Raw genomic sequence first — 26,760 nt, forward strand, 5'->3', positions numbered from 1 at the left:
CCGCATGTGTGTGAGCCGCTTGGCAGGCAGCTTAATGGTTTGACTGACTCTCCGCCCCCCTTATGCCCTGAACAGAGTCCGTTTGTTAGGTCCTTGTTCTCCCAGGACGGTGGCTGGACAACCTGGTAATGGACTTCCTGCATCTGTTTTCGGATCTGGGTGTGTGTGGCAGCCGCTTTGTTCCATGTGCTAGACACCCCGTAGACTCTGGATAACTTTGGATGTGAAGGGCAGCTTGGTCTGGAAGCTCCTGACCAGAAGGAGTCGAGAAGGAGCCCGTTTTGGGTGATGGAAGTGACCTCCGTGAGGTCACACATCGATTGCCAGATGATAATTCTTTATTTTATTTTAATCCCTTTTAGAAAACCATTTGCAGTGGTCTGCAATGTGTCGATGGCACCCCACTCCAGTACTCTTGCCTGGAAAATCCATGGACAGAGGAGCCTGGTGGGCTGCAGTCAATGGGGTCGCTAAGAGTCCCACACGACTGAGTGACTTCACTTTCACTTTTCACTTTCATGCATTGGAGAAGGAAATGGCAACCCACTCCAGTGTTCTTGCCTGGAGAATCCCAGGGACTGGGGAGCCTGGTGGGCTGCCGTCTATGGGGTCGCACAGAGTCGGACACGACTGAAGCAACTTAGCAGCAGCAGCAGCAGCAGCAATGTATCAGGTCTGTGGGACTCTGCCTGCTTCATTCTTTAGCTGATTTAGCCTGTTGATGTCAACACATTCTTACTTCAAGCCCGAGGCCTCTTTGGGGGCTTGGAAGCAATTTGACTGTCACCCAAAGCTCTGGGTCCCTTCCTGAAAGAAGGTCTTGTTTAGGCTCTGCCAATTTAATGCTTTGTTTCCTTTGGAGCTCCTCAGTCAAGCTAATAAAACAAACCCCAAACAAGTTAAAACGCTGGAGGACAGAACATTTGTGGGCCTTGTATTTGAAACAGGTACTGCATCTGGGAGATTCCAATTTTAAAAAGTCATTCAGCCCGAAGTGACTTGTACTAGAAAAGCGACAAGCACAAGGCATTGAGATTTCCGTCCATCTATTTGAGATGAGTAATTAGCGTTAATTGAGTGATTTTTAAATGACTTGCTTTTAAAGCACACACACAGAGAAGAAAAGGGACAGGTTGGTATACTAAGCCACTAATAAATTCTAAATATCTGGCCAAGAAAATTACATCTTATTCGTATCACCAACAGCTACTGAACTGAAGACAAAGCTCTCATGCCGCAGAATTTGTGATTACTGAAACATTTATTTTTTTCTTCCAGCTTGCATGTGTAAGAACGTCACTGGAATTTTCGTTAATGGATAGCAGAGCTAGGAGGTGGCTCTGGGTTCTAAATATTTTGTCAGAATTGTATGCTTCGTTGAGTGAGAGTGTGTGCTGTAGCCTACAGCCTTTCAGCTGCACAAGAATATGTAGAAGACATATCTGAAATTCATCCTTGAGGAGGTCTTCTTGTAACTTGTAAATCTTCAGTCCTGTGAGGATTTTCGTCATTCTCGGTGTGTTCTAGAGCCTGAAAGCGCGGGATTAGGCTGCCTGAAATGATGGATTTCCGTCATCGTGTCCTGTATCTCATTCAGCCTTAACAACCGGCCTGGTATCGGTACAACTGTTTATGACTCTGATATCTCAGAACTAAAAATGAAGGTCAGTGACCAATACATTTGAAAGACTGGCACGTTTCAGCCTGTGTGAGAGAAGGATCGTTTAAAATCAGCAAAGCAAATTTCTTTAGCTCCCAGTGATGTGAACATGATTTATCCACCCCAAGTCTGATTTGCTGTTTATATCTCTCACTTTAACCTCTGCGGGAAAACAAAAAAAGAACGTCTTCAGCTTTAGGATCTAAAAGCCATAAGGCTGGCATTCTGTGCTGAAAGGAGTAACAGGAGGAGACAGGAAAAGGCATGTTATGCAACAGAGAACGCATCCTGCCCGTCTCCTCCCAAAACATAGTTATAAACCAAACCCCATGTCTGTTGCTGAGCCCATTAGGCCCTTCAGGACAGATGAGAAATTCTTCTGGTTAAAAAGAGACATCTTATGCTCAAATTAAATCCATGATAGAATGGAAAGGCTGTGCTGTCAAGACACAGTCAATCTAGATTTAGTTTAAAATTTGGGAGGAACCCTGAGCTGATAAATTTGCCTAATCTTTGACCATAAATCGTAGCCTTCTTTTACATTTCAATTTCAGAATGTAATATATTAAGTTGCCCCGTAATTAAAGAAGTGACACTGTAGTCCGGTTCAAATAGGAATATTAAAACAATCACCGCCTTGACAGATTAAAATACATTTAAAATGTAATAATCAGCTATCCAGCTCATGAAAAATAACATTTTCATCACTGAGTCCTTTAGAACATTCCACGAGATGGGGATGAAAGTGCCTCACAGCTTCCTAACCTCTAACGGCCACCCTGTCTCCTTTCAGTAACGCCGTTTCTCTATTTATGGAGTGAAGAAACTTCACTTGGGAACTGCTTGATAAAATACCTGGGTACATATTTCCCTGGAAGCAGGCTCTCTGCTGCGCCAGCAGCATATGCTAAAGGCCAATTTAGAACATTTGAAATGTGCCCCACACCCTTTCTTTCCCAGCTACTGCAAATGAAGTACGTTTGGGCTTTAGCAAAGGAGGATGGCATGAGAGCAGGAGAACTGCAGGGGCAAGTGGCTGGAGAGGACCTTGGAGGCCGCGACACTGCCGCTTCCCTTCAGCCTGAGCCCAGGGCAGCCCCGTGCGCAGATGGTGGGAGAGGAGGGAGGAAGGGCAAGGCTGTGCAAAACCACCCACTGAGACAGGAAGCTAGGTGATGGCTCCTTGGCGGAGCCAAGAGGAACCAAGGTCAGTGTAAGCTGAGAACGTCCACTGGAGGTCAAGGCCTGGAGTGGGCAGGTACCAGGTGTCCCCTGCAGAGTGACCCACGTTGGAAATTATTTATTTGGGAGCAGAGCCCCACCGATCAGGTTAACTGTGGTCATCAGTGTTTGGGTCCTTTTCTCAGCAGAAACCTGGTGGTACATTGTTGATAACTAAGAGAAAAGACAGCCTGTCAACTCTTCACTTCACCTCTGTGGTCCTGATTTCATCTGAATTCCAAGGCTCAAGCTGTGATTCCCATTCCCCAGACAGGTTAAATAAGGAGATAGATGTCTTCAGTAGCCTAAATGCATCACAAAAACTGTATCTACTGTGAGATGCCGTCAGGTGAGCGCTGAAGGGAAAAGAAGACAAACACACTTGTCTGCATAGAGACTTTGTAGCTCGGAGCCCACCTTTCGTTGTCATTTTTGCTGTTAGTAGCCCCGAAACTGTCTATATATATATATTTTATCCAGCCCTCCAGGCAGCCTCTAGGTCATCAAAACAATCATGAATTGCATAATTCGTTTTAGTAGGTGAATTGATTACAAAGAATTAGTTGCCATGCTGAATTTTATTCTTCTTCATTAACTAAAATGATCCTTTCACACTATAGATGACATTCTCAACCAGTCTACTGCCAAATTTTGACAAACGTGTACACTGTGTTCTTGTCCTAACAAAATATACACGCTGTTGTGTATTACACGGAACATTGACCTCAGTAGCCACGCAACCCAGTGGAGGACAGGGGCCATAACTCTACGCCCACGAGATGCCTCCCGGCACCTGGGACTTGTGTTATCAGATCAGAGCCAGAGCAGTAATCATTTCACTCAAACACAGTCACTTTTCTAAGGGTGGCAACCATGCATACTTTTACATTGTAAGGTAAAGGTGAAGTCGCTCAGTCGTGTCCGACTCTTCACGACCCCATGAGCTGCAGCCTACCAGGCTCCTCTGTCCTTGGGATTTTCCAGGCAATAGTACTGGAGTGGGTTGCCATTTCCTTCTCCAGGGGATCTTCCTGACCCAGGGATCGAACCCAGGTCTCCCACATTGTAGACAGACGCTTTACCGTCTGAGCCACCAGGGAAGTCCAACCACTGTGATAATTTAGTAGGGATTGTATTGTAATTACTGTTGGCCTGTTGTATGCAGCCAGGAATTCTTAACAATTCATAACATGCAGTGGTTTCAGAGAGGTAGAGAACCACAGGTCCAAGGGATGGAATTAAAGAGTAGAAGTTAAAGAGGAGAAGGCAATGGCACCCCACTCCAGTACTCTTGCCTGGAAAATCCCATGGATGGAGGAGCCTGGTGGGTTGCAGTCCATGGGGTCGCGAAGAGTCAAACACGACTGAGCGACTTCACTTTCACTTTTCACTTTCATGCATTGGAGAATGACATGGCAACCCACTCCAGTGTCCATGCCTGGAGAATCCCAGGGACGGGGGAGCCTGGTGGGCTGCTGTCTATGGGGTCGCACAGAGTCAGACACGACTGAAGCGACTTAGCAGTAGCAGCAGTAGCAGTTAAAGAGGAGACATTTATAAGAAAATGTCCCAGAAACTTACAGATGTGTTCAAGCAGTGGTTGGCTTCCCATGAAATTTGTAAATATTGGCATGTGTAATCATTCTTCCTAGAGGTGACTCTGCTCATTTAACATTAGCTAAAGAGGAGAGTGAAAAAGTTGGCTTAAAGCTCAACATTCAGAAAATGAAGATCATGGCATCTGGTCCCATCACTTCATGGGAAATAGATGGGGAAACAGTGGAAACAGTATCAGACTTTATTTTGGGGGGCTCCAAAATCACTGCAGATGGTGACTGCAGCCATGAAATTAAAAGACGCTTACTCCTTGGAAGAAAAGTTATGACCAACCTAGACAGCATATTCAAAAGCAGAGACATTACTTTGCCAACAAAGGTCCGTCTAGTCAAGGCTATGGTTTTTCCAGTGGTCATGTATGGATGTGAGAGTTGGACTGTGAAGAAAGCTGAGCACTGAAGAATTGGTGCTTTTGAACTGTGGTGCTGGAGAAGACTCTTGAGAGTCCCTTGGACTGCAAGGAGATCCAACCAGTCCATCCTAAAGGAGATCAGTTCTGGGTGTTCATTGGAAGGACTAATGTTGAAGCTGAAACTCCAATACTTTGGCCACCTGGTGCGAAGAACTGACTCATTTGAAAAGACCCTGATACTGGGAAAGATTCAAGGCAGGAGGAGAAGGGGACGACAGAGGGTGAGATGGTTGGATGGTATCACCGAATTAATGGACATGAGTTTGAGCAAGCTCTGGGACTTGGTGATGGACAGGGAGGCCTGGCGTGCTGCAGTCCATGGGGTCACAAAGAGTTGGACACGACTGAGGGACTGAACAACAAAGTGGATAACAGCTTCTCTGAATGTCATTTTCTTGTTGGTGTAATGAAACTAATTGTAACTACCCAATAAGGATTTCACGTGGCAACATATGTAAAGCCATAGTCTAGCAGATTCTGGACACGACAAATGTTTGTTGCATCAGTGAATAAAGGAGAGAACTGAAACCCCGTGAAGAGCGAGAATCATTCCTCTGGCAACATTTAGAGAAGACCCGAGAACTTGACTTTTGCAATCAAATCTCAGTTCTGAGGTCAGACTGCCTGGGTTTGGATTCTGCCTCCGCCTGTTTGTTCCTGTGACATTAGGCATGCTGCTTGAGTTCTTAATCTCGGTTTCCTCATCTCTGACTCAGGGCGCTAGCTGTGTCTATTCTGTGCGATTGTGATAGAGATTGCACTGAGACAATGAATGCAGTATAATAACCACTCAATAATATTAGCCATACACGTGTGCTTCCTCATGGTAAGGCCAGGAAAGAATGATTCAGTGCCACTTTGTAGTTGAAGAGCATAATTTGGGAAAGTATTAGACTAACTCTCAGCCTTTCTTTGTTTTGTACTTAGCTACATCATACAGATGCCTTTTATGAGTTCCATTTTGTCATTATTTTTATGTTCACAATGTCCATTCTTTGAAATTTACATTAGTAAACTAATTTATGCAAATTGAATTTGTGAAACAGAAGTGTAGGTTGATTCTTTGGTAAATCATAATCATTTCTTTGTCATATGCATAGAAGGATATCCATACTAACTGCTGAGATAATCTCATATTTAAAAACCAGCTCCAGGGACTTCCCTGATGATCCAGTGGTTAAGACTCTGTGCTTCCAACGATGGGGTGCAGATTCGATTCCTTGTGGGAGAACTGAGACTCCATATGCTATGTGGCCATAAAACTAAAATACTTAAATTTCAAAAAAAAATAATAAAACAAGGAAATAAACATCTTGAAAAAATAGGTAAGAAAAAATAAAACTGGCTCCAGAGTGATTCACTTAACACCCCACACAAAGTAAATTGTCTCCAGAAAAGGATAACTGGTCAACCCAGTGTAAAGTGGGTGTTCAGTCTCATGGTTTGTTTATCAGAATTATAGCAGAATTAACAAGGATAAAGGTTAGAAAAGGGTAGCTAAATTTGAGGCACAAGAAAACCTGCCAATTTGTAGAATAACGGAGTCACAGAATCGGTGCGGGCGGTGACAGCGTTTTTCCTTTTCTAAGCCGGGTCGAGGGCTAGTAGAAGCTAAGATGAGTGACACGGCTTGGGGAACGGAACAACTTCCCCCTGCAATGTCTTTAAAATCTATAATAATAATATAATAATGTAAAGTGCATCTGGGCATTGCCTTCTGCTGCGGTTCTTGTCTGGCTCTGAGCCAGAACCGTCAGCCTGCTCTGAGTGCAGGTGATTGACGGCGCAGACCCTTTTATCTGAACGCTGCAGTGTCTTCTCTTTGTACTTTGGCAGTGATGTTACCTTGATGTTCAAAAACCTTTTAAAAGCAGCACAGGCTGTCCTTGCGTCTTGACAAATCGTTGTCTGCCGGTAATGAAGAAAAAAGTAAACCTGGCTTCGCGATCACTGTAAATATAAAGAAATAAATACTTCTTAGTTTTTACAAATGGTTATGTACCTTGAGACCCCCTCACGGAAAAGTGATCTGGCCACCTTCCCTTATTTCTCTTGCATACATCCACATGCTGCTTTTCAAGAGCATTGAGCAAGGGGAGTTTCTGAGGACCATTTGATATTTGAGGACAGAATTTAGGATTTTTACATGACATCCTTTCTCCGGGATTTTTGAAAAGGGAAACCTGGGGATTATTTTTATTTCTGCTTCATGTGCTGCCACTGTTTAAAAAGCAGTACTTTGTTATCTACCCACTTTATCCTGTTAATAGTAATGATGCCTTTTATTCACACGTACTTTTCATACATTTCCTCATCCGAGGTCTGAAGCAGGCGTGTGAGGTCAGCAAGGTGGATTCTGCTTAACACATGAGGAAACTGAGGCTCAGGATGGCTTACGACGCTCCTGCTCAGTCAGCAGCGGATCAAGTCCTTAAATCCTGTTCTACTCACTCAAAATAAGTAGCTCTACCACTGTTAGCAGTGTGTTTCAGAAGGGAATCTCGACTTTGTCGATGAATGTTTAGCGTCCAGAGCAAAGGTACCAGCATTCACAACAACCCGTCAGAGGTCCTCAATATGTTTGGGTGCCACATTTTAAGGAGAATACTGGCAAGCTAAAAGCCGTGAAGAGCGTCGAAATGCTAGAATAATGAGGAGAAGAAAATTCTATCAGAAATGAACAAAGGATTTTCAAGTCTGGAGAAAGGAGGGTACAGAGACACAGCTGACGTCTCCGAGTGGTTTATGGACTACCTGGCGAAAGAGGAATGAGATTTGCTCTTTGCAATCTCAGGCAGCAGAAGTAGGACCACTGGATGGAAATCACACAGAGGGAGATTTATGCTTAATATAAGGAGAAACTTGCTAACATCTAGCGATGTCCGAAAATGGAAGAGACTAGCTCACCATCACTGGGAAGTGTTCTCCCTGAGACTGACGTGAAGATTATATGACTTTATGGGCGCTGTATTTCAGCAGTAATGTAGTTTTATCATGACCCTCCTAAGGGCTCAGAGAAGAATTTCCTCACTAGCTAGAAACAAGGGGGTTTTGTGGCCTTTTCCACCCTGATTTTAGAAAGTTGTGTACATAACAACTCCTGTTTCACACACCTCTGGGTCCTGGGAAAAGCTGTTCAGTTGATGGGGAAAGGCAGCTTATTTAAAACGAATAAGCAAAACTTTTCTAAGATAAGAATTGAAACAGACACGGGGGTGTGTGCAGTGATGTGTGTGTGTGCATATATTTAACTCTTTCAGGATGGGGTGGCTGTGGTTTTGCTCTTTGCATTTGACTTGTTCTTTTCCCTGCTTCTCGGTCCAGCCCATTTAGAACACAGCCTATGAAATTGAAAGAAATAAGGGGGAAAGTCATTTGACTTAGGTGGCTTCAACTTAATAGGGAAAGGAGCAGGGCATCAAAACAGAGAGTGGCTAAAACAAGTTTGTGACAAAGCAGATTTTCCAAGAGAGACACCTAATTCGGATCCAGAGTCTCCATTCTGGGTCTAATTCAGGGGCTCATTGCTTCATCATTATGCCTCTGGGTTTAATTTGCCTCTGAAGTGGAAGTGTTCTAGGAATTTAATTTTCAACTTTTAAACTTTATGATTCTAATTCTCTCAATTTTATCCCTCTCATTTTCCACATTTTGCATAGGAAATGAAGGCTCTCAATTATAACAAACACCATTTATTCTTTAAATTATTCAAAAACATTTATTAAATGAAACACTGCTTTAGAAATACAAAAAGTTTGCTTCAATGTAGATATGATTTTACCAGTGAAAGGAAAACAGTCCATCAGCACGTTTACTAGTTAAAGTGAAAGTGAGGCGCTCCATTGGCAAGGTATTTGGAATAAATACAGTGCAATTCCTCTGGAGAATGGCTTGCTGTTATTTAAGATTTGGAACAGCAACGTGTCAAACCATGCCTCAAATCATCAGTTCAGTTCAGTTCAGTCACTCAGTCGTGTCTGACTCTTTGCAACCCCATGGACTGCAGCATGCCAGGCCTCCCTGTCCATCACCAACTCCCGGAGTTCACCCAGACTCATGTCCATTGAGTTGGTGATGCCATCCAGCCATCTCATCCTCTGTCATCCCCTTCTCCTCCTGCCTTCAATCTTTCCCAGCATCAGGGTCTTTTCCAATAAGTCAGTTCTTCCCATCAGGTGACCAGCTTCAGCATCAGTCCTTCCAATGAATATTCAGGACTGATCTCCTTTAGGATGGACTGGTTGGATCTCCTTGCAGTCCAAGGGAGTCTCAAGCGTCTTCTCCAACACCACAGTTCAAAAGCATCAATTCTTCCTCAAGTCATGCGGCCCCAAGTAAACACTTGCTGCAATAAATCTTTTTAGCCTGAGCATGATTAAAGCCTTCCCCGCCGACTCCCAGCAGGCGCCTCTCCTCCCTGAGTAACCTCATGGCTCTCTTCCTCCCACAGGTTCCAGAGGGGCGACTACCACATCGACGTCTGCATCAACGACTACCTGGACGTCTTCTGCCCCCACTACGAGGACTCCGTCCCGGAAGAGAAGACGGAGCGCTATGTCCTCTACATGGTGAACTTTGACGGCTACAGTGCCTGCGACCACACGTCCAAAGGGTTCAAGAGGTGGGAGTGTAACCGGCCTCACTCTCCAAACGGACCGCTCAAGTTCTCCGAGAAGTTCCAGCTCTTCACACCCTTTTCTCTAGGATTCGAATTCAGACCAGGCCGGGAATACTTCTACATCTGTGAGTACACAGCGATTTGTGTGTGTGTGTTAGGGGGCAGCTACACGAAGCCAGACTAATTTTTTTTTTTTTTTAAGCCATGTTTCAGAGAATTGCAGAGAGCTGGACTCTGCCTTACGGATGTCTCCTTGTAAATGCATACACCAGGATCCCTTGATACATTAGCTGGAAATTGGGAGCACAAATTAGATTAAAGACACAGCGCCTCTCCCTGTATGAAACTGTGTGTCAGCCTGTTCAGCGAACCACTGCTGACTTGTGTTTCTTTTAAATGAAAATTGCTAGGACTTCCCCAAAGCTCAGGAAAAGAAAAAGAGATTCCTGAAAGAAAAATTAAAGGAAATAATTAAATTTACATAGCTTGAAGTCATCGGATTTCTTATTCAGGTGTCAGCAATATCCTTTCACTCATCCACATGTTCAGGGAGGAAGCCAAAGCTCCTGCACATGTCGGCACACTGACGATAAATACTCTCTTTGCACCAAGGAGAAAAGACAATTATTAAGAGCAGCTGTGTCTTTAAACAGGAAAGAGCGTGAAGAAGTGTCTAGAAAGGGTTCCCAGGGAGCTGGTATTAAGTGAGTTTCCCACCTGTGAGCATTGAGAGACTCTGTCCTGAGAGAGTTCTAAAACTTTCCCCACAGACCTGTATTAATCACGTGGCTATGGCCTTGTATTGTCCGCCATCCCACACACCGTTGCGTCTCCAGGCTACATGCTGGTCTTAGTGACACTTCTCAAGCTTCACTGTGCACAGGTCGCCTCGGAATCTTGCCATCAGGCAGATTCTGATTCAGGGGGTCTTTGGTGGGACGTGTGATGGGGTGTTTGGAAAGCTGCCGGTGATGCTGCTTCGGTCCATGAACCATACTTGAGTTAGCAGGGTTGTAGGAATACCTAAGTCAGGCATCTTGCTGGGTGCCTGGACTTGCCTTTAACTAGTATCAGATATTTCGTGCAAGTCGCTCAGTCGTGTCCAACACTTTGGGACCCCATGGACTATGCAGTCCATGGCATTCTCCAGGCTGGAATACTGGAGTGGGTAGCTATTCCCTTCTCCAGGGGATCTTCCCAACCCAGGGATTGAACCCAGGTCTCCCGCACTGCAGGCAGATCAGATATTTAAGCCATCCGGGCTTTCCCAAGTGTTCTGTCGGCTGAAGATAATAAATGTTTAGGGTACTTTGGTCTAAAGGACGTGTGCTGACCAGCTTTATCATGGCTCAGAAATTTGGTGGTGAGGGGGTGGGGTGCAAAATGAAAAGACACTCTGTCCTCAAAGAGCGACCGTCTCATGGGGGAGCAGACGTGTAAGCCGGCAGTGAAAGTGGAAATGAGCAAGAGCTGAAGGCCGGTGAGTTGCCGGGAGCCGTGGGAACCAGGGGAGGCAGGACCTCACCTGCTTGGAATGATCAGGAAGTGCTGAGCCAGGCAGGGCCTCCCCACGTGCTGAGCTGCTTGTCACTGCAGACGAGATAAAGAACAAAATGTTCCTGGTTTTCTGACTCACTGCTTCAACCCCAGTGTCCTCCCCCGCAACCAGCGCCTCACCCACACTTTTGAAGTCTACAAGGATTTCTAGCTCCTCTTCTCCAGAAAACAGAGTTTTCTAATAAGCCGGATTTCCCCCTCACAAGGGCACTCTCACTTATATTGGAGTTGAATTTAAAGAGGAAATTGAACAGTACCAGTTTTATTATTTCAGTACATACTTCAGTCGTTAGTCATGAGGAAACATGTAAAAGTCTTGATCGTTATCTCACATTCAACCCATAAAATAAGAAAAGGAATATTGAGTCCCACAGATGGAGGAAACGCTAGCACACAGTGGATCCACACGCTCTCAGGCCGCGGGCTCTCGCCTCTTGCTGATTTTTTCACTTTGTGAAAGAATCTCATTCAGCAAATGAGAAAGAGGAAAAAGGAAGACTTCAGTTGTGGGACAGCAACTCATTAATCGCCCAACTTTAAAATATCATGCTGATGCAAAAGGGAGCTAATGCCAGTTTCAAAATTTTCATATGGTTGCTTAGATTAGCCAACAACTGCAAAAGCAAAAAGCAAAAATGAATAGAGAACGCTAAGATGGGAGACATACTCAACAGCTAAATGGTTGATTGCATGATTATTAGAAATTACAGAATCCACTGAGGTTCATAAGCAAGATGTTATTATTCAAATACACCCATGGTGCTTATGACTGGTTTTTCCTCATTTGTGGTTAAATTCAATATTTCACTAAAAATCATTATGTGTCTTCTATAACATTCATTTAACAGAGTCATTTAACTGTCAAGGGCTCCTGTCAAAGTAATTGTTCAAAATGCTTCAAAATATCAAGAGCTTCTTTGCTGTTCGGCTGAGTTTAACCTGAATTACTTTTTTTTTAAATGAAAGGTAAAATAGCACAGAATTAGCAGCAAAAAGATGTTCATTTACAAGAGGTGCAGTGGTCTGGTCGTTGGTTAAATTGAATTTTCAACCAGGTTTTAGAACCAGAAGTGCTTCCTTCCCTGTCTTTTTAGTAGAAAAGGGTTTCCTGTCTTCCTTTCACTGCTGAGAGTGGATGTCTTGCAAATGTTTCATATACTGTGGTCGTAATTAAACTAAAGGATTCTTAGGGGAGGGCAGGCCCTCGGTTGAATTTTCCTCTCTCCTAATATGCGTGGAATGAACATGATGATTGGGAAACGGCTCTTTTCACACTTATTACCTTACAAGGGGCTCTAACTGCTGATCTCAGGAGCCAGTCTGACTGCCCGCTTGTCATTTTATAAAATGTCCTTACTAGGCTGGGGGCATATTTCAGCTCCTCAAGGCCTGAAAATCCCTTCCAAGTTTTCCAAAAGAAAAATGCAAGCTATACAGCATTTTGGCAGTCCTGCTCAGGATGCTGGAGGAAGGCTCAAGCTCAGTGGCAAGTGCAGAGGCCCAAGATTCAGGTCAGGTTTGGACTGGGGCGAGGGCAGGGGGAGAGGAATATTTCATAACAGGAAATCGACCACACGACTTCGATTCGGGACACCAATCGGAGTGCTCTTATCAAGTTCTGCTTTATTTTCTTCTTAGTTTCTCTAAGTTATACAAAATTAAGAAAATACTGTAGTTGGAAATAGCTCATGGGGTTTCCTGTTTATGTTAAAAATAAAAATATCCTTCACGGGTCTGGGTCCTTTATTTGTCCCAAGAACAACTGCACCTCGGCCTCCTTTCCATGGGAACGGGCAGTCTACACTAAGTTGTTGGAATCGCCAATAACTGGCCAGGCAAACCAAGCCTGTCTTCTCAATTGGACAATTACTGTTTTTAATCTACGGTAAGAGTTTGACACATTAGAATAGAGAAGGTCAGTGTTTTTTCCATCAGTTTATCTACAGATTTGCAGAACTGCCCGTCAACAGGTGATGGCAGTAGTCTTTTATATAGACTTCCTAAGGCAAAGAGTTATTTTAGAAACTTCAAAAACACTCCCTTTAGAAATGATTCTCATAAGCAATAACCATGGGGACATGTCTGAAAGAAGTTTTGTGTGGCTATTTTTAAATCAGACCAGGCAAGGGGAATAAATAAGGGCACTGTAGGTTATTTCATAAGTCAATACAACCGCTGATTTTGAATGTCCTCTTTGATAAAGCGAGGAAAACTGAGTACTGAATCCTTGTCTTGACCTAACTAGGTATATGATCTTGGGTAAATCATCTAATCTCTCTGGATTTTGAATTCCACATCTGTAAAATAATGAGCCTGTGATACATGATTTAAACTTCCTTCAGTTCAGTTCAGCCGCTCAGTTGTGTCCAACTCTCTGTGACTCCATGGACCACAGCATGCCAGGCCTCCCTGTCTATCACCGACTCCCAGAGTTTACTCAAACTCATGTCCACTGAGTTGGTGATGCCATTCAACTATCTCATCCTCTGTCATCCCTTTCTCCTCCCGCCTTCAATCTTTTCCTGGAATCAGAGTCTTTTCCAATGAGTCAGTTCTTTGCATCAGGTGGCCAAAGTATTGGAGTTTCACATTCAACATCAGTCCTTCCAATGAATATTCAGGACTGATTGCCTTTAGAATGGACTGGTTGGATCTCCTTGCAGTCCAAGGGACTCTCAAGAGTCTCCTTCAACACCACAGTTCAAAAGCATCAATTCTTTGGCACTCACCTTTCTTTATACTCTGACTCTCACATCCATCCATGATGACTGGAAAAACCATAGCTTTGCGTAGACGGATCTTTGTTGGCAAAGTGACGTCTTTGTTTTTAATATGCTGTCTAAGTTGGTCATAACTTTTCCTCAAGGAGCAAGCATCTTTTAATTTCATGAATTTCATGGCTGCAGTCACCATCTGCAGGAATTCTGGAGCCCCCCAAAATAAAGTTAGCCACTGTTTCCACTGTTTCCCCATCTATTCCCCATGAAGTGATGGGACCAGATGCCATGACCTTCGTTTTCTGAATGTTGAGTTTTAAGCCAGGTTTTTCACTCTCCTCTTTCACTTTCATCAAGAGGCTTGATGAAAACTTCCTTGGAGAGTTAATATATCATAGGGTCCATGTACTAGGGTGGACTTAACATTGGTAAAATGGCCTAGCGCAAAGCCTTACTTAGTAGGTGTTCAGTAAATGCTAGTGAAAGAGATATTTTTAGGGGAAAGGAGTGGAACCGTGTACTAGAATCACCGAACCAGCTCTGCCTCAGCTACCCAACCGAGCCCCGTGGTGTGTGGTCTTGACTAGTGCGGCAGGCTCCTGTCTGTTTACACCACACACACACACACACCCCCGCCACATCACTGCACTATTATACACACACACACCCGCCACATTACTGTGCTATTATACACACACACACCCGCCACATCACTGTACTATTACACACACACACACACCTGCCACATCACTATACTATTATACACACACACACACCACATCACTGTGCTATTATACACACACACACACACACGTGCCACATCACTGTACTATTATACACACACACACATGCCACATCACTGTGCTATTATACACACACACACACCACATCACTGTGCTATTATACATACACACATGCACACCACATCACTGCACTATTATACACACACACACACACCCGCCACATCACTATGCTATTGTACACACACACACACACGCCACATCAGTATACTATTATACACACACACACACACCGCATCACTGTGCTATTATACACACACACACACCACATCACTGCACTGGTGCACACACACACACACACCACATCACTGTGCTATTATACACACACACACACGCACGCCACATGCCACATCACTATACTATTATACACACACACACACACCACATCACTGTGCTATTATACATACACACGCACACCACATCACTGCACTATTATACACACACACACACACACCCCGCATCACTGTGCTATTATACACACACACACACGCCACATCACTATACTGTTATACACACACACACACACGCCACATCACTATACTATTATACACACACACACACGCCACATCACTATACTGTTATACACACACACACGCCGCATCACTGTGCTATTATACACACACACACACGCCACATCACTGCACTATTATACACACACACACACACACACGCCACATCACTATACTATTATACACACACACACGCCACATCACTATACTGTTATACACACACACACACACGCCGCATCACTGTGCTATTATACACACACACACACACCACATCACTGTGCTATTATACATACACACATGCACACCACATCACTGCACTATTATACACACACACACACCCGCCACATCACTATGCTATTGTACACACACACACGCCACATCACTATACTATTATACACACACACACACACCACATCACTGCACTGGTGCACACACACACACACACCACATCACTGTGCTATTATACACACACACACCCGCCACATCACTGCACTATTATACACACACACACACACACACGCCACATCACTATACTATTATACACACACACACACACCGCATCACTATACTGTTATACACACACACACGCCACATCACTGCACTATTATACACACACACACACACACGCCACATCACTATACTATTATACACACACACACGCCACATCACTATACTGTTATACACACACACACACACGCCGTATCACTATACTATTATACACACACACACGCCACATCACTATACTGTTATACACACACACACACACGCCGTATCACTATACTATTATACACACACACACGCCGCATCACTATACTGTTATACACACACACAAACGCCGCATCACTGTGCTATTATACACACACACACACACCACATCACTGCACTGGTGCACACACACACGCACGCTACATCACTGCACTGATACACACACATACACACACACACCCGCCACATCACTGCACTATTATACACACACACACACACACGCCACATCACTATACTATTATAAACACACACACACACGCCGCATCACTGTGCTCTTATACACACACACACACACGCCACATCACTATACTATTATACACACACACGCCACACACTGCACTATTATACACACAGTCACACACACACACCACATCACTGTGCTATTATACACACACACACACACACACCACATCATTGCACTGGTGCACACACACACGCACACACACGCCGCATCACTGTGCTATTATACACACACACACCACACACTGCACTATTATACACACAGTCACACACACCACATCACTGTGCTATTATACACACACACACACACCACATCATTGCACTGGTGCACACACACGCACGCTACATCACTGCACTGGCACACACACACACACACACACGCCGCATCACTGTGCTATTATACACACACACACGCACACACACGCCGCATCACTGCACTGTTAAAGCGCTCCAGTGACTTCCTGTCTGGCCAAGACAAAGTCCAAAGTCCAAACCTGGCACCCGAGGTCCTCCGAGGCGCGTCCACTCGCACTGCGGCGTCTGGGAGTCCTCCTGCTGCCGGCTCTGCGTGCTGTCTTGCTCCGGCCGCCCCGCTCCTCTCCCTGTCCAGCGCCCTGACCTCAGGGCTGTGGGCCTCTATGCCCTCCTGCCGGAGGCGCCCGTCCACCTGGCAGCCACCTCCCTCGCTCTCACTTAGTTTGTTGTTGTTGTTCTCAATCGCTCAGCCGTGTCCGACTCTTGGTGACCACATGGACTGCAGCCCACCAGCCTCCTCGGTCCACGGGATTCTCCAGGCGAGAATACTGGAGAGGGTTGCCATTTCCTCCTCCAGGGGATCTTCCCAGCCCAGGAATCAAACCCGGGTCTCTTGCATTGCAGGTAGATTCTTTACCAACTGAGCTATGAGGGAAGTCAGTGAGAGACCTACAATAAGGAAAATAGATACCACTTTTTAAAAATGATACTAAAAAGGCAGAGAATTCTAGCGTTTGCCATATCTAAGGTATAGCTGATCTCCTTCAAAAGAAGATACATGCAGTAAAGACAGTGGATAGTCAAAGCACTCAGATGGAAACCAGAAGTTTCTGAGACATTATTAGGCAACACTCTTACTAAGCTTCTTGGCAAGTAAACTTGAATACACGTGGTGCTTTAGTTTTACCCCTTTATAACTGATAACGGTGATAGAAGTATGGAGCTCATCAATTTCCAGAAGTATGGAAAATCTCATCAATGAAAAGAACTTTCATGGAGCTGAAGCTGTCTGCTCTGGTCTTTTTGGTATATATATATATATATTAATTAGAAAGAAAATCATGAGAACTCTTTATGTTATTATGAGCACCATTCTTAAATCCATACTTGAATGCATGTGGTTAACTGCTAGTTCTCTGCTTTATGTTCTTTAATTAAAAGTTTATAGTCTTAAGCTGTGAAGTAATTTTAATATGTACTATACAGTTTTTTTTAACTGACCAAAAAAAAAAAGAAACCTAAATTCTGAAGAGATATCTGATTGAGATGATCAAGATAAGTTTCAGAAATCATTTGATTGTACAGGTTAGTTACAGACTGTCCTTTACGAGGTGTAGCAATATTCAGGCAATCCAGAGAATACCAACATAGAGAAAGCGCTTCACTTGCCAACTGGAAATGTTCCAGAGGCTTATTTACAGGTGAGCTGTTTGGAACTTAGAGTGCTGTTTCTTCCACAAGTGTTTCTAAAATCAGGCAAGCTCTCCATAATGTGGAAAATCTGTGGAACCATAATATTGATTTAAACCTGTATATTTTAAGTCAAAAATAGTAGAAAGTAGCACATAGAAGTGTTGATCATTGTTTAACAAATAAATACTGCAACAGTAAACAAAACGGAACAAAAAAGCAATTAAATTCTGTCTTAGATGCTATTGTTTGAGAAAAGGAGATAAATTAGAAGCATCAGGTTTCGCTGCAGCCACTGCAGCAGTTCCCTAGTTTCTTAGTAAGTTGTTTTGTTCATATGCTGGGGATTATATCAAAGCGGGGGGGATATATTACATCAAAGGAGAGGGTGGATCATGGCTTAAAACACAGAATAGCATGGACTCTAGTGAATGTACCCTTGGGCTCAAATCCCGCTTCTGCATTCTTAATTGCTATGTAACTTTGGGTAACTTAACCTCACCAAGCCTCACTTTTGTCATCTGTAAAATGGGTGTATAATAATAGTTTATTATCGGAGTCAATCTTACTTCCAAGGTTCAATTAAAACAAATTTTTTTAAAGACAAGTTGACTACCAAAAGGATGGCTTTGATCAGTGTCCAACAAATTTTGCACCCTTTGAAAAGTTACAGCAAGCTGAATAGCCCTGTTTGACATTTTAGTTTAATAAAAGAAAACCTCACAAATACCTTGTAAAAATTCACATTTTAAGTCCATGCTCTATAGTGTGAAGGAATACTACGCCAGGATTACATGTGCCTAAGGAAGTCTTCATCCCTCTTCAGAGGTCTGGTTTTTCAGCAGCTTACTTTAGTAATCTACATTAAGAATTATTTTGGTCGTGACAGTTCACATGGATCTGCCTTTTCTCCGAGTTGTTCTCACTGAAACAGAAGAGTGTCAGAATGGCACGTGTATCAAAGCAGGAGGTAATCTCTTCTCGCCTTTTGCAGTCTCGCTCTTGCATGGGGGGTGACCTGTGAGTCCAAAGCACTTTCTTAAAGTGAACAACTCGGTCCTTGCTTCAGTGGCAGAGTGTGTCTCTGTGCACTTCTGCTTTTATTATGGAAAAATGTTTTTGATTACCGGTCTTATTTTAGCATGAAAGGTTCTAGCACATACTTCAGCTGAGATTCAAGGGTCTTATAACAAATTTCCAGGGCTATGGTCAAATACTAATTCATCTGCTAAAATTTTTTTTTAATTTTGTAGACTCAGATAATGGCATTCATGAGGCATATTTATTTTAACAGGGAAGGAAGTTAAGGGTAGTGTTAGGGAATTGGCAAATTTTAATATTTTCTAAAGTAGAAGATAATGAATATGGCACAGACATCAAATAGTAATTGCTCAGATATAGATACAGAGTATATCTTAGTTGCTAAAATTTAGGGTTTTTTCTTAGATTTTAAAAAAAATTTTAATGTACAAATGAAACAGTTTTCCCCCACTTAGACACTAGAAGTGTGTCTGGGATTCTATCAGATTTCTGTCTGAAGATAGTCATTATATTCCTTTTGTATACTTCCAGAGGTCTTCAGTGAACCTGCAAGAATGCACCTTTTTACTTAAGGAATGAGTTTAGAGAATTGGATGTGTTTCAAGTTGTCCCTAGCCATCTTTTAGGAAAGCTTGAATGGCTTTCAAGGGCTCTTAAATGAAGGTTAAATAAAGAACCTAAAACAGGATATTTAGAGACTTCCGGATATTCTTCTGATTTAATTATGTTTCTCTTATGAAAATGGTAGTTTGTTGCCGGGTTAACCTTCTGAACAAGCAAGAATGCTAGGTGTCCGCGTGTCCACTCACATGTGGCTGGAGCGTGGAGCCTTCCCCCGGCTTGTTTTACCTGGTCTGAGTGAAACCCAGGGTGCAGGAGACAATTAATAGCAACAAAGGATATTTAACAGCACTTTATTATTTTTAAAATTCTTGGCAGTGTCATTTGATTAAGTGGGGAGAATTTAAAAAAGAAACGTATGCCCCCTTAAATGACTGAAGGGTGAGATCCTGTTAAAGAGAATCAGAGAAATTGGTGCTGGGTTGGTGAAAAAGGAAACTGGGGCAGACATCACTGCTTAATAGATTTTGACTTTGGGACCATTCTTAAAGTTCGCAGAGGGAGCCTTAAAAGCTCTTGAATAATTGGGGCTTGATGGCAATTCACGGGATCAGCCATAAGAAGCAGGAGGCTCATAAGAATTCTTCTCATTGCTTGAATTTTTCGAAGACTGCGACACTCAGATAAGAAGCTCAAAAACAAAATAATTTGTGTTTCTTTTAAGAACTTGAAATGCTACATTACGAGAATAGAGCCGGGGGTAGGGGTGAGGGTCATGTCGCATTCTAACCTCCTAAAGGGGAGGAAGGAATCATGTCACCTTTTGCTTCCTTTTACCCCACTGAGACTAAATGCTGATGTGGAAATGGATGAAAGGATTATTCTTTCTAATCCCTAAATGTCAGAAGTGGCCGCCTCTCCGAGAAATAACGCACCTGATTAATTGTGTAATTTCACAGGGAAGCGCTAATTCTCAGCCTTATAAACATGTAATGTACTCATTTGGTTTCCGAGTTAACTGAAAACAGTTTAATGAGCTGCCGTACCGTGTGTATGCGCCGTGTTACCCAGAGCAGACGCCGGGAGACGGGGGAATAACACGCCAGTGACGCTTGGAATAACAGTGTTTATACCCCATTGACTTTGGGTTGTCAGCATGCTATTCTCTGTGTTTCCCTTAGTAACTTATTAAGGCAGCTGAACTCCAGTGTGCTGGTGTCTAAGTGTCATTTGTTGTAAATCACACAAGCATGCACACACCAAACGCATAGTCAATCTTCAGCGACCAAAAAAAGAGCATTTCCTCCTATAGACGACCAAAATATTCTCCATGAGACGTGCACACGGAGTGAAAGGTGACTCTCAACATGGGGCGTGCTGGCAGAACAGTATCCTGGCCTTCCGCTCAGAAGAAATGCTCTTTCTGCAGATTTTCTCCTCATCTATTCGTGCTCTATTTTAACAGAATGGTCGTGTAACTCTTGGTTTGAAAGTTGTCAGACAGCCTCACAGCAGGCTTATATTATCTACAGAGTTCTTTATGAGGAAATATAAATCACCACAAATGAGACTTTTCACAGCCAGAGATATGTAGAAATTTGTGTCAGTGCTTTGCTGGCTTGCTGAAAAATATCTCTAGGCTCCAAAGCTCTCTCACAACTCATCCCCTGCTCTCTACCCTTTTGGGAAGCAATTCTCAAAACTTGAGATTTATGGTCCAGAGAGCTGATGGTGGCTATAAAGTTTTCTATTTTCTCTTTTCTTTAATATTAATGCAGAGAACGAGGCATTATCATTCATTATTTTAGTTCATGAGTATCCTGTGGGCCTGAAATATGGTTTCTGAGGATATGGCTTACCTCTGTTTAATGGGGGAGATATGTGGACTTTGGCAACAGGCTTCTTTTCCATCAGATATTTTTAGGCAGGTGGTAGAAAGTCTGCTTTAGGAACAGAACTTTCGTATATGGGCTGTATCCAGGTTTGGTTTTAAAATGTAAATCTTTACAAAATATTAATTCATTTGGAGCCCCAACAGTTAAAAGTCATGAATCGGAGACCAGCCAGCCAGTCTATTATTGTTAGGAACTGGAATTTCAGTATCTTTTTATTGAACTATTTTCAGAGATATGCAATACTTCCAACTAGTTTTTATCTACGTTAAGGTTGGGTAAGTTTCAGTTCATAGTTAGCACTCCCTTTTGCACCCAGATCTTTAAAAACAGTATTTCTGAGTCATTAAGAAAGAATATATATAATGTTTTTAGTTTAACTCTGCCCAGATTACAGTAGCTCCAATATCTGCTTTCTAAGGGAAATTCTTTTTCTTCCCCACACTTTTTAACACAATTTTTTCAATCAGTTCTCTTCCTAAGTACACGATCACAAGCTCTAAGGTCCGAGTTTGTGACGTTTCCCTGGATGTCTTGCTGCTCTGCTTCAGTGAGTCCTCAATCTTCAGTTCAGACCTTCTTGCTTGATAGTAGGCCTTATTTAAGGGCTTCTCTTGTAGCTCCGTTAGTAGAGAATCAGCCTGCAATACAGGAGACCCGGGTTTGATCCCCAGGTTGAGAAGACCCCCCTGGAGAAGGAAATGGCAACCCACTCCAGTGTTCTTGCCTGGAGAATCCCATGGACAGAGGAGCCTGGAGGGCTATAGTCCATGGGGTCGCAAGAGTCAGACACGGCTTATCTACTTAGATTTATATTTAAGGAACAAATCTAAACAAGGAGTGTAAAATAGAGGCCAAACACATAACTAGGTGACTTTTTTTTTTTAACTTTAAATAGAGTGCTTAAAGGTCTTGCTATATACACTGCGAGTAGTTTAGTTTAGTCAATTTTGAGACCATGTGATGAATATTGTAATGATTTAAATAAAGTTTAGAGACTTTTTTTTTTTTTTCACTAAAAAAAAAGAGAAGATTGTGTCAAGAGGAAGATGCATGTGAAGTGCTGACTTGACAGGCCAGATGGAATTCAGGTCCCAAGGCTGCGATACCATCCAACTTTAGTGAGCCACCTGCATGGGGTGGGGTAGGGGCAGAAAAAAGCGGCCTTTTGCTAAAGACTTACTCGGACGTTGACTGATAACTGCTCCCCTAAAACTTGTGATAATCATGGTGATAGTGACTTAGCATTTATTGCAAGTTTGCTAAATGCCAGGCACTATATCAAACACTATACTTGTCTTAACTCGTTGAATTCTCGTCTATAAAGTGGGTACTGTTATTATCCCCATTTGACAGGTGAGGAGACGGAGGCTGAGAGTGGTTAAGTAACTTGCCTGAGGTCATGTAGTCAGCAGTGAAGTCAGGATTCAAACCCATGCAGTTTGACTTCACGTCTAAGCTCATTACTCACTTACGTCATGAGAAACGCTTTCAAAGAAGTGAAAGAGAGGCAGGTTTGAAGCGCCCTTGGCAAGTCATCATGTACGTGCCATCTGCACCCTGGAACTTGAGGCAGACTCAGCTCTAAAAATGGCAAATGCCATGCACAGTGAGGGATGTGATCCCTCAGTCACATGCTAGGAGGTTTACGGGTTTGTAAAACTAGGTAGAGGGTTACTGAAAATGATGACATAGTAAAATGTCACCTAGTCTCCCTTCTTCCACTGGAAGGAAGACGCTGAATGATTCGCAAGACTCTTGAAAGTTCACTTTGGTACCCTGAATCGTTTTTTCAGAGAATGAAATTTGATTAACAGAATCGATAGCGCAGTGTCGGCGCTGGTGGATGTGATACAGAGCGTCATGAGCCACTGCCTCAACAGGGCAGCTTGTCAGCAGGTCATGGGGGGACCGCCTGTTGCCTTCCCTTGTCCTTAAGCTGCACAGCGGCCTCAATGACTATTTCCATTTTGTGAGTTGTGTGTCTGCTGTTGCTATCGTTGTTATTTAAAATGCATGGAGAAGGCAATGGCACCCCACTCCAGTACTCTTGCCTGGAAGATCCCACGGATGGAGGAGCCTGGTAGGCTGCAGAGCACGGGGTCGCTAAGAGTCGAACACGACTGAGCGGCTTCCCTTTCACTTTTCACTTTCGTGCATTGGAGAAGGAAATGGCAACCCACTCCAGTGTTCTTGCCTGGAGAATCCCAGGGACGGGGGAGCCTGGTGGGCTGCCATCTCTGGGGTCGCACAGAGTCGGACATGACTGAAGCGACGCAGCAGCAGCAGAGCCTTTCGCAGACTTGGTTATCACACGTTTTTGCAAATTCAAGGAAAAGGAGCAGAGATTCTATGAGAAGAAGGGCCACCTGGAGGACTTGCAGCACTTGGGATCTGTAGCAGGAGGTTCGGGAATTGCCACAGGCATGGGCTGCCCCCAGACTTTACACAGAAGCTGCCCCAGCTCTGATTCTCAGCGGTGGTCATCAGGGCCGGGGTGGGCAGCCCACAGACCTCCAGAGAACAAGCTTCTCGCAGCCCATGGGATTTCCTCTCTGACCTGCCTCCGGCTCCTGATAAGGAAATCAGGACAGCAGAGACTCTGGGATCAGTGACAAGACGGGGCTGACTGGCATGGAAGATATTTGGAAAATACAGCTGGATAGGTTGAGCCAGATTGTGGAGGGCCATTATGTCTGATCTGAAGAATTTGGAACTTACCTAGCAGGCAGTGTTTCTTTTTAGAACCTGTGTGTTTTCCCTGCTTCTGGAGGGAAAACTCACTTGGGCCTTATCATATAACCACACTGAAAGAATAAATCATGCAGGCTGGTTGTCCAGTATCAGCCAGCAGGCAGTGCACGCTTATCCATCCCACGTGTTTACATGTGTTGTCTCATCCATATCTTATCTCCGCTATGTGTTCGGTGCTGGCATTACCCTCATTTTACAGATGAGGAAACCAAAGACCCACAGGTCACATAACTTGACTGGAATCGCACCGTCCTGGTGCAGTGATGGCCGCCGTTGAGCGTCCCAACTCCACCGTTCATGCTCATAGCTCTTTTCCATGAGTGGCAGGTAACGTTTGGAAGCTTATTCCATAAACAGTAGCAGTGCTTATGAAAAAACTATTCCCATCTCTGTTGTTTCTGTATGGTCTTCAGCTTGTTTGCTATAGCTGCAGAGTTTTAGGGGTTTTTTTTTTTTTTCTTTACATAAGGTTTACAATTTTTTTTCATTTCAAAAATTTTAAATTTAAAAATTTAAAAAATTAAAAAAAAAAACCCACTCTAGTTGCTGAGCGTGGGGGCAGCTCTCCCATTGCGGTGCACGGCTCCCCGTGGCGGTGGCTTCTCTCGCTGCCAAGCAGGGGCTCCAGGACACGTGGGTTCTGGTAGCTCTGGCCGTGGGCTCAGTAGTTGCCGCTTATGGGCTCTAAACACAGGTTAATAGTTATGGCACACAGGCTTCGTTGCCCTATAACATGGGGGGGCCCCTCCAAACCAGGGATTGAACCTGTGTCTCCTTTTATCAGCAGGCAGATTCTTTACCCACTGAGCCACCGGGGAAGCCCTGCGTAAGCTTTCATGATGTTTTGTGAAATCACTAAAGCAGTAACATTTTCTGGATTACTAATTTTATCAAATAGCTGAATTTCTGGCCTTTTGATGTGATGTGTTAGTTTATTAGTGAAGTCCACTTTAGAAGATTTATTGTAGCTCTTTCCTAAAATATGTGTATTAAAAATGCTATACAAATCCATTTGTCAAACTTTTGCTTGAGCCGTCAGTCCCTGTACATCATGAAACTCATAGAACATCTCCAGGGGCTACAGAAGGATAGATTTCAGTGTCACGTGCTCTTTCCTCGTTAGTCCGCCCCTCAGCGCTCGCCGAGCTGTGCTTCCCCATCAGGCAGACGGGAGGGCACCATCAAGTCACAGTGGACAGTGCTCGAAATCTCTGTCTTCCAGGAGCTCACAGTCCAACACGAGAAACGTATATCCATGAAAATGATAGCAAAAAAAAAAAGAAAAAATCACGAGATGGACACTGTTCAGAGAGAGAGAGAAGACTTCATGAAAAGGAAGACGGTAAAGATGTGACCTGCAGTTTTGACAAGGTGGAATTCGGGTCTCACGGCTTAAGATCCTGCCCTAAGTTGAGTCACCCACCTGCGTGAGGGGCACAAATGCAGGCCCTTGGAACCCACGTCCAGAAAGTCTGACTTATTCAAGTTTATGAGGTTGCAGTAGGAGATTTCATTTGCAATACGTGCTCCAGAAATTTCCCCTGAAGGTGATATTTTTGTCATACTTAGGGAACACAGGCTTAAAGTGAGAGTAGGTCGGTCTGAATTCGAGACATAGAAGAAGGAGGTATTAGAGGATTTGAGTGAAGGAAGCCGCAGCATCAGTGTTGAGAAAAGGCAGTCTTTGTTATATGAAAGTTTGTTTAAACCAGGGAACTCAGAGGGAGGCCACGCTAGTCCTGGTCTAAGATCAGGACTAAGATAAACTAACATTCTGGGAGTAAAGCCCATTCACCGGGGTCATAAAAATTCTTCCTTCTGTCTTATAAAGAGAACTGTCTCATTTGCTTCATCCATAAACAAGATACAGTTTCAACCAGGCTGATGCAAACAAGAACCAGGTAACCCTTTGGGGTTTTTTTGTATTTCTTACGCAATTATAAAAATTTTGTTATAAAATGTGTTCCTTTTGCAATGTGGTAAGCTTTGTAAAGTGAGGATAAGAATCATAAAATCATATAAAAATAGGGAAACAGGCATGATATCCAGTGATAAGAAATATTCATTTTGGACCAACAGTTTAGAAGAAAAGTGTGTGCCTGGGGAGGAACGAAAGAATAGTGAGCAGTTTTGTAATTTTCTGCTGATACAACGTGAGGTTTTTGGAAGGTACATTGAAGAAGTGGGTGCCTATTGTCTGTGACCTTTCCTGCTTGTCAATTTATGTTTTCTTCTCTCTGATGCTCAGTTAGAGTCTGATGAAAAAGGAGTATATCTAAACGGAGTCGAGATTCGGTTTGGATGAAAGGTCAACGGTGCTGTCTGTTTAATCACTATTTACTACGTCCGTATTGAGATAGCAATTTTTTAACTTTTCGGCTGCATTGTGCAGCATGTGGGGGTCTTAATTCCCCAACCAGGGATGGAACCCGTGTCTGCTGCCCTGGAAGTGCAGAGTCTTAGCCACTGGACTGCCAGGGAAGTCCCAGCAATCATTTTTTAACTGCATAATATATTCTGATTCTTAGGAAATAAGACCATGATTTAATAGGTGCCTTTAAAACATATTATTAAGTGTAGAAAGGCAGAGGAAAATGAGGAGATCTGGGTCTTGAGTCCATTGCTTCTTAGGTGTGTTAATTTGGGCAGGAGGCTTCAAAGCCTTGCCCTCAAATTTGCTATAGACAAATGAGTTAAAGTGCTAGTTTAATAAATGGTATTCTTAATATTG

At 43.5% G+C, this 26,760-nt stretch overlaps 1 protein-coding gene across 2 annotated transcripts in view; it reads left to right on the top strand.

Moving 5' to 3' along the window:
• The window catches only part of EFNA5 (ephrin A5), a 293,163-nt gene that overhangs the window by 229,600 nt on the left and 36,803 nt on the right, over positions 1 to 26,760 (top strand). For both annotated transcript variants that reach the window (XM_018049990.1, XM_018049989.1), the window contains exon 2: positions 9,361 to 9,653. In XM_018049990.1, coding sequence (XP_017905479.1) covers positions 9,361 to 9,653 — 293 coding nt within the window. The remainder of the gene's footprint in view (positions 1 to 9,360; positions 9,654 to 26,760) is intronic.

Source organism: Capra hircus, chromosome 7, assembly GCF_001704415.2.
Source record: "Capra hircus breed San Clemente chromosome 7, ASM170441v1, whole genome shotgun sequence".
In the NCBI taxonomy this organism is placed as follows: Eukaryota; Metazoa; Chordata; class Mammalia; order Artiodactyla; family Bovidae; genus Capra; species Capra hircus.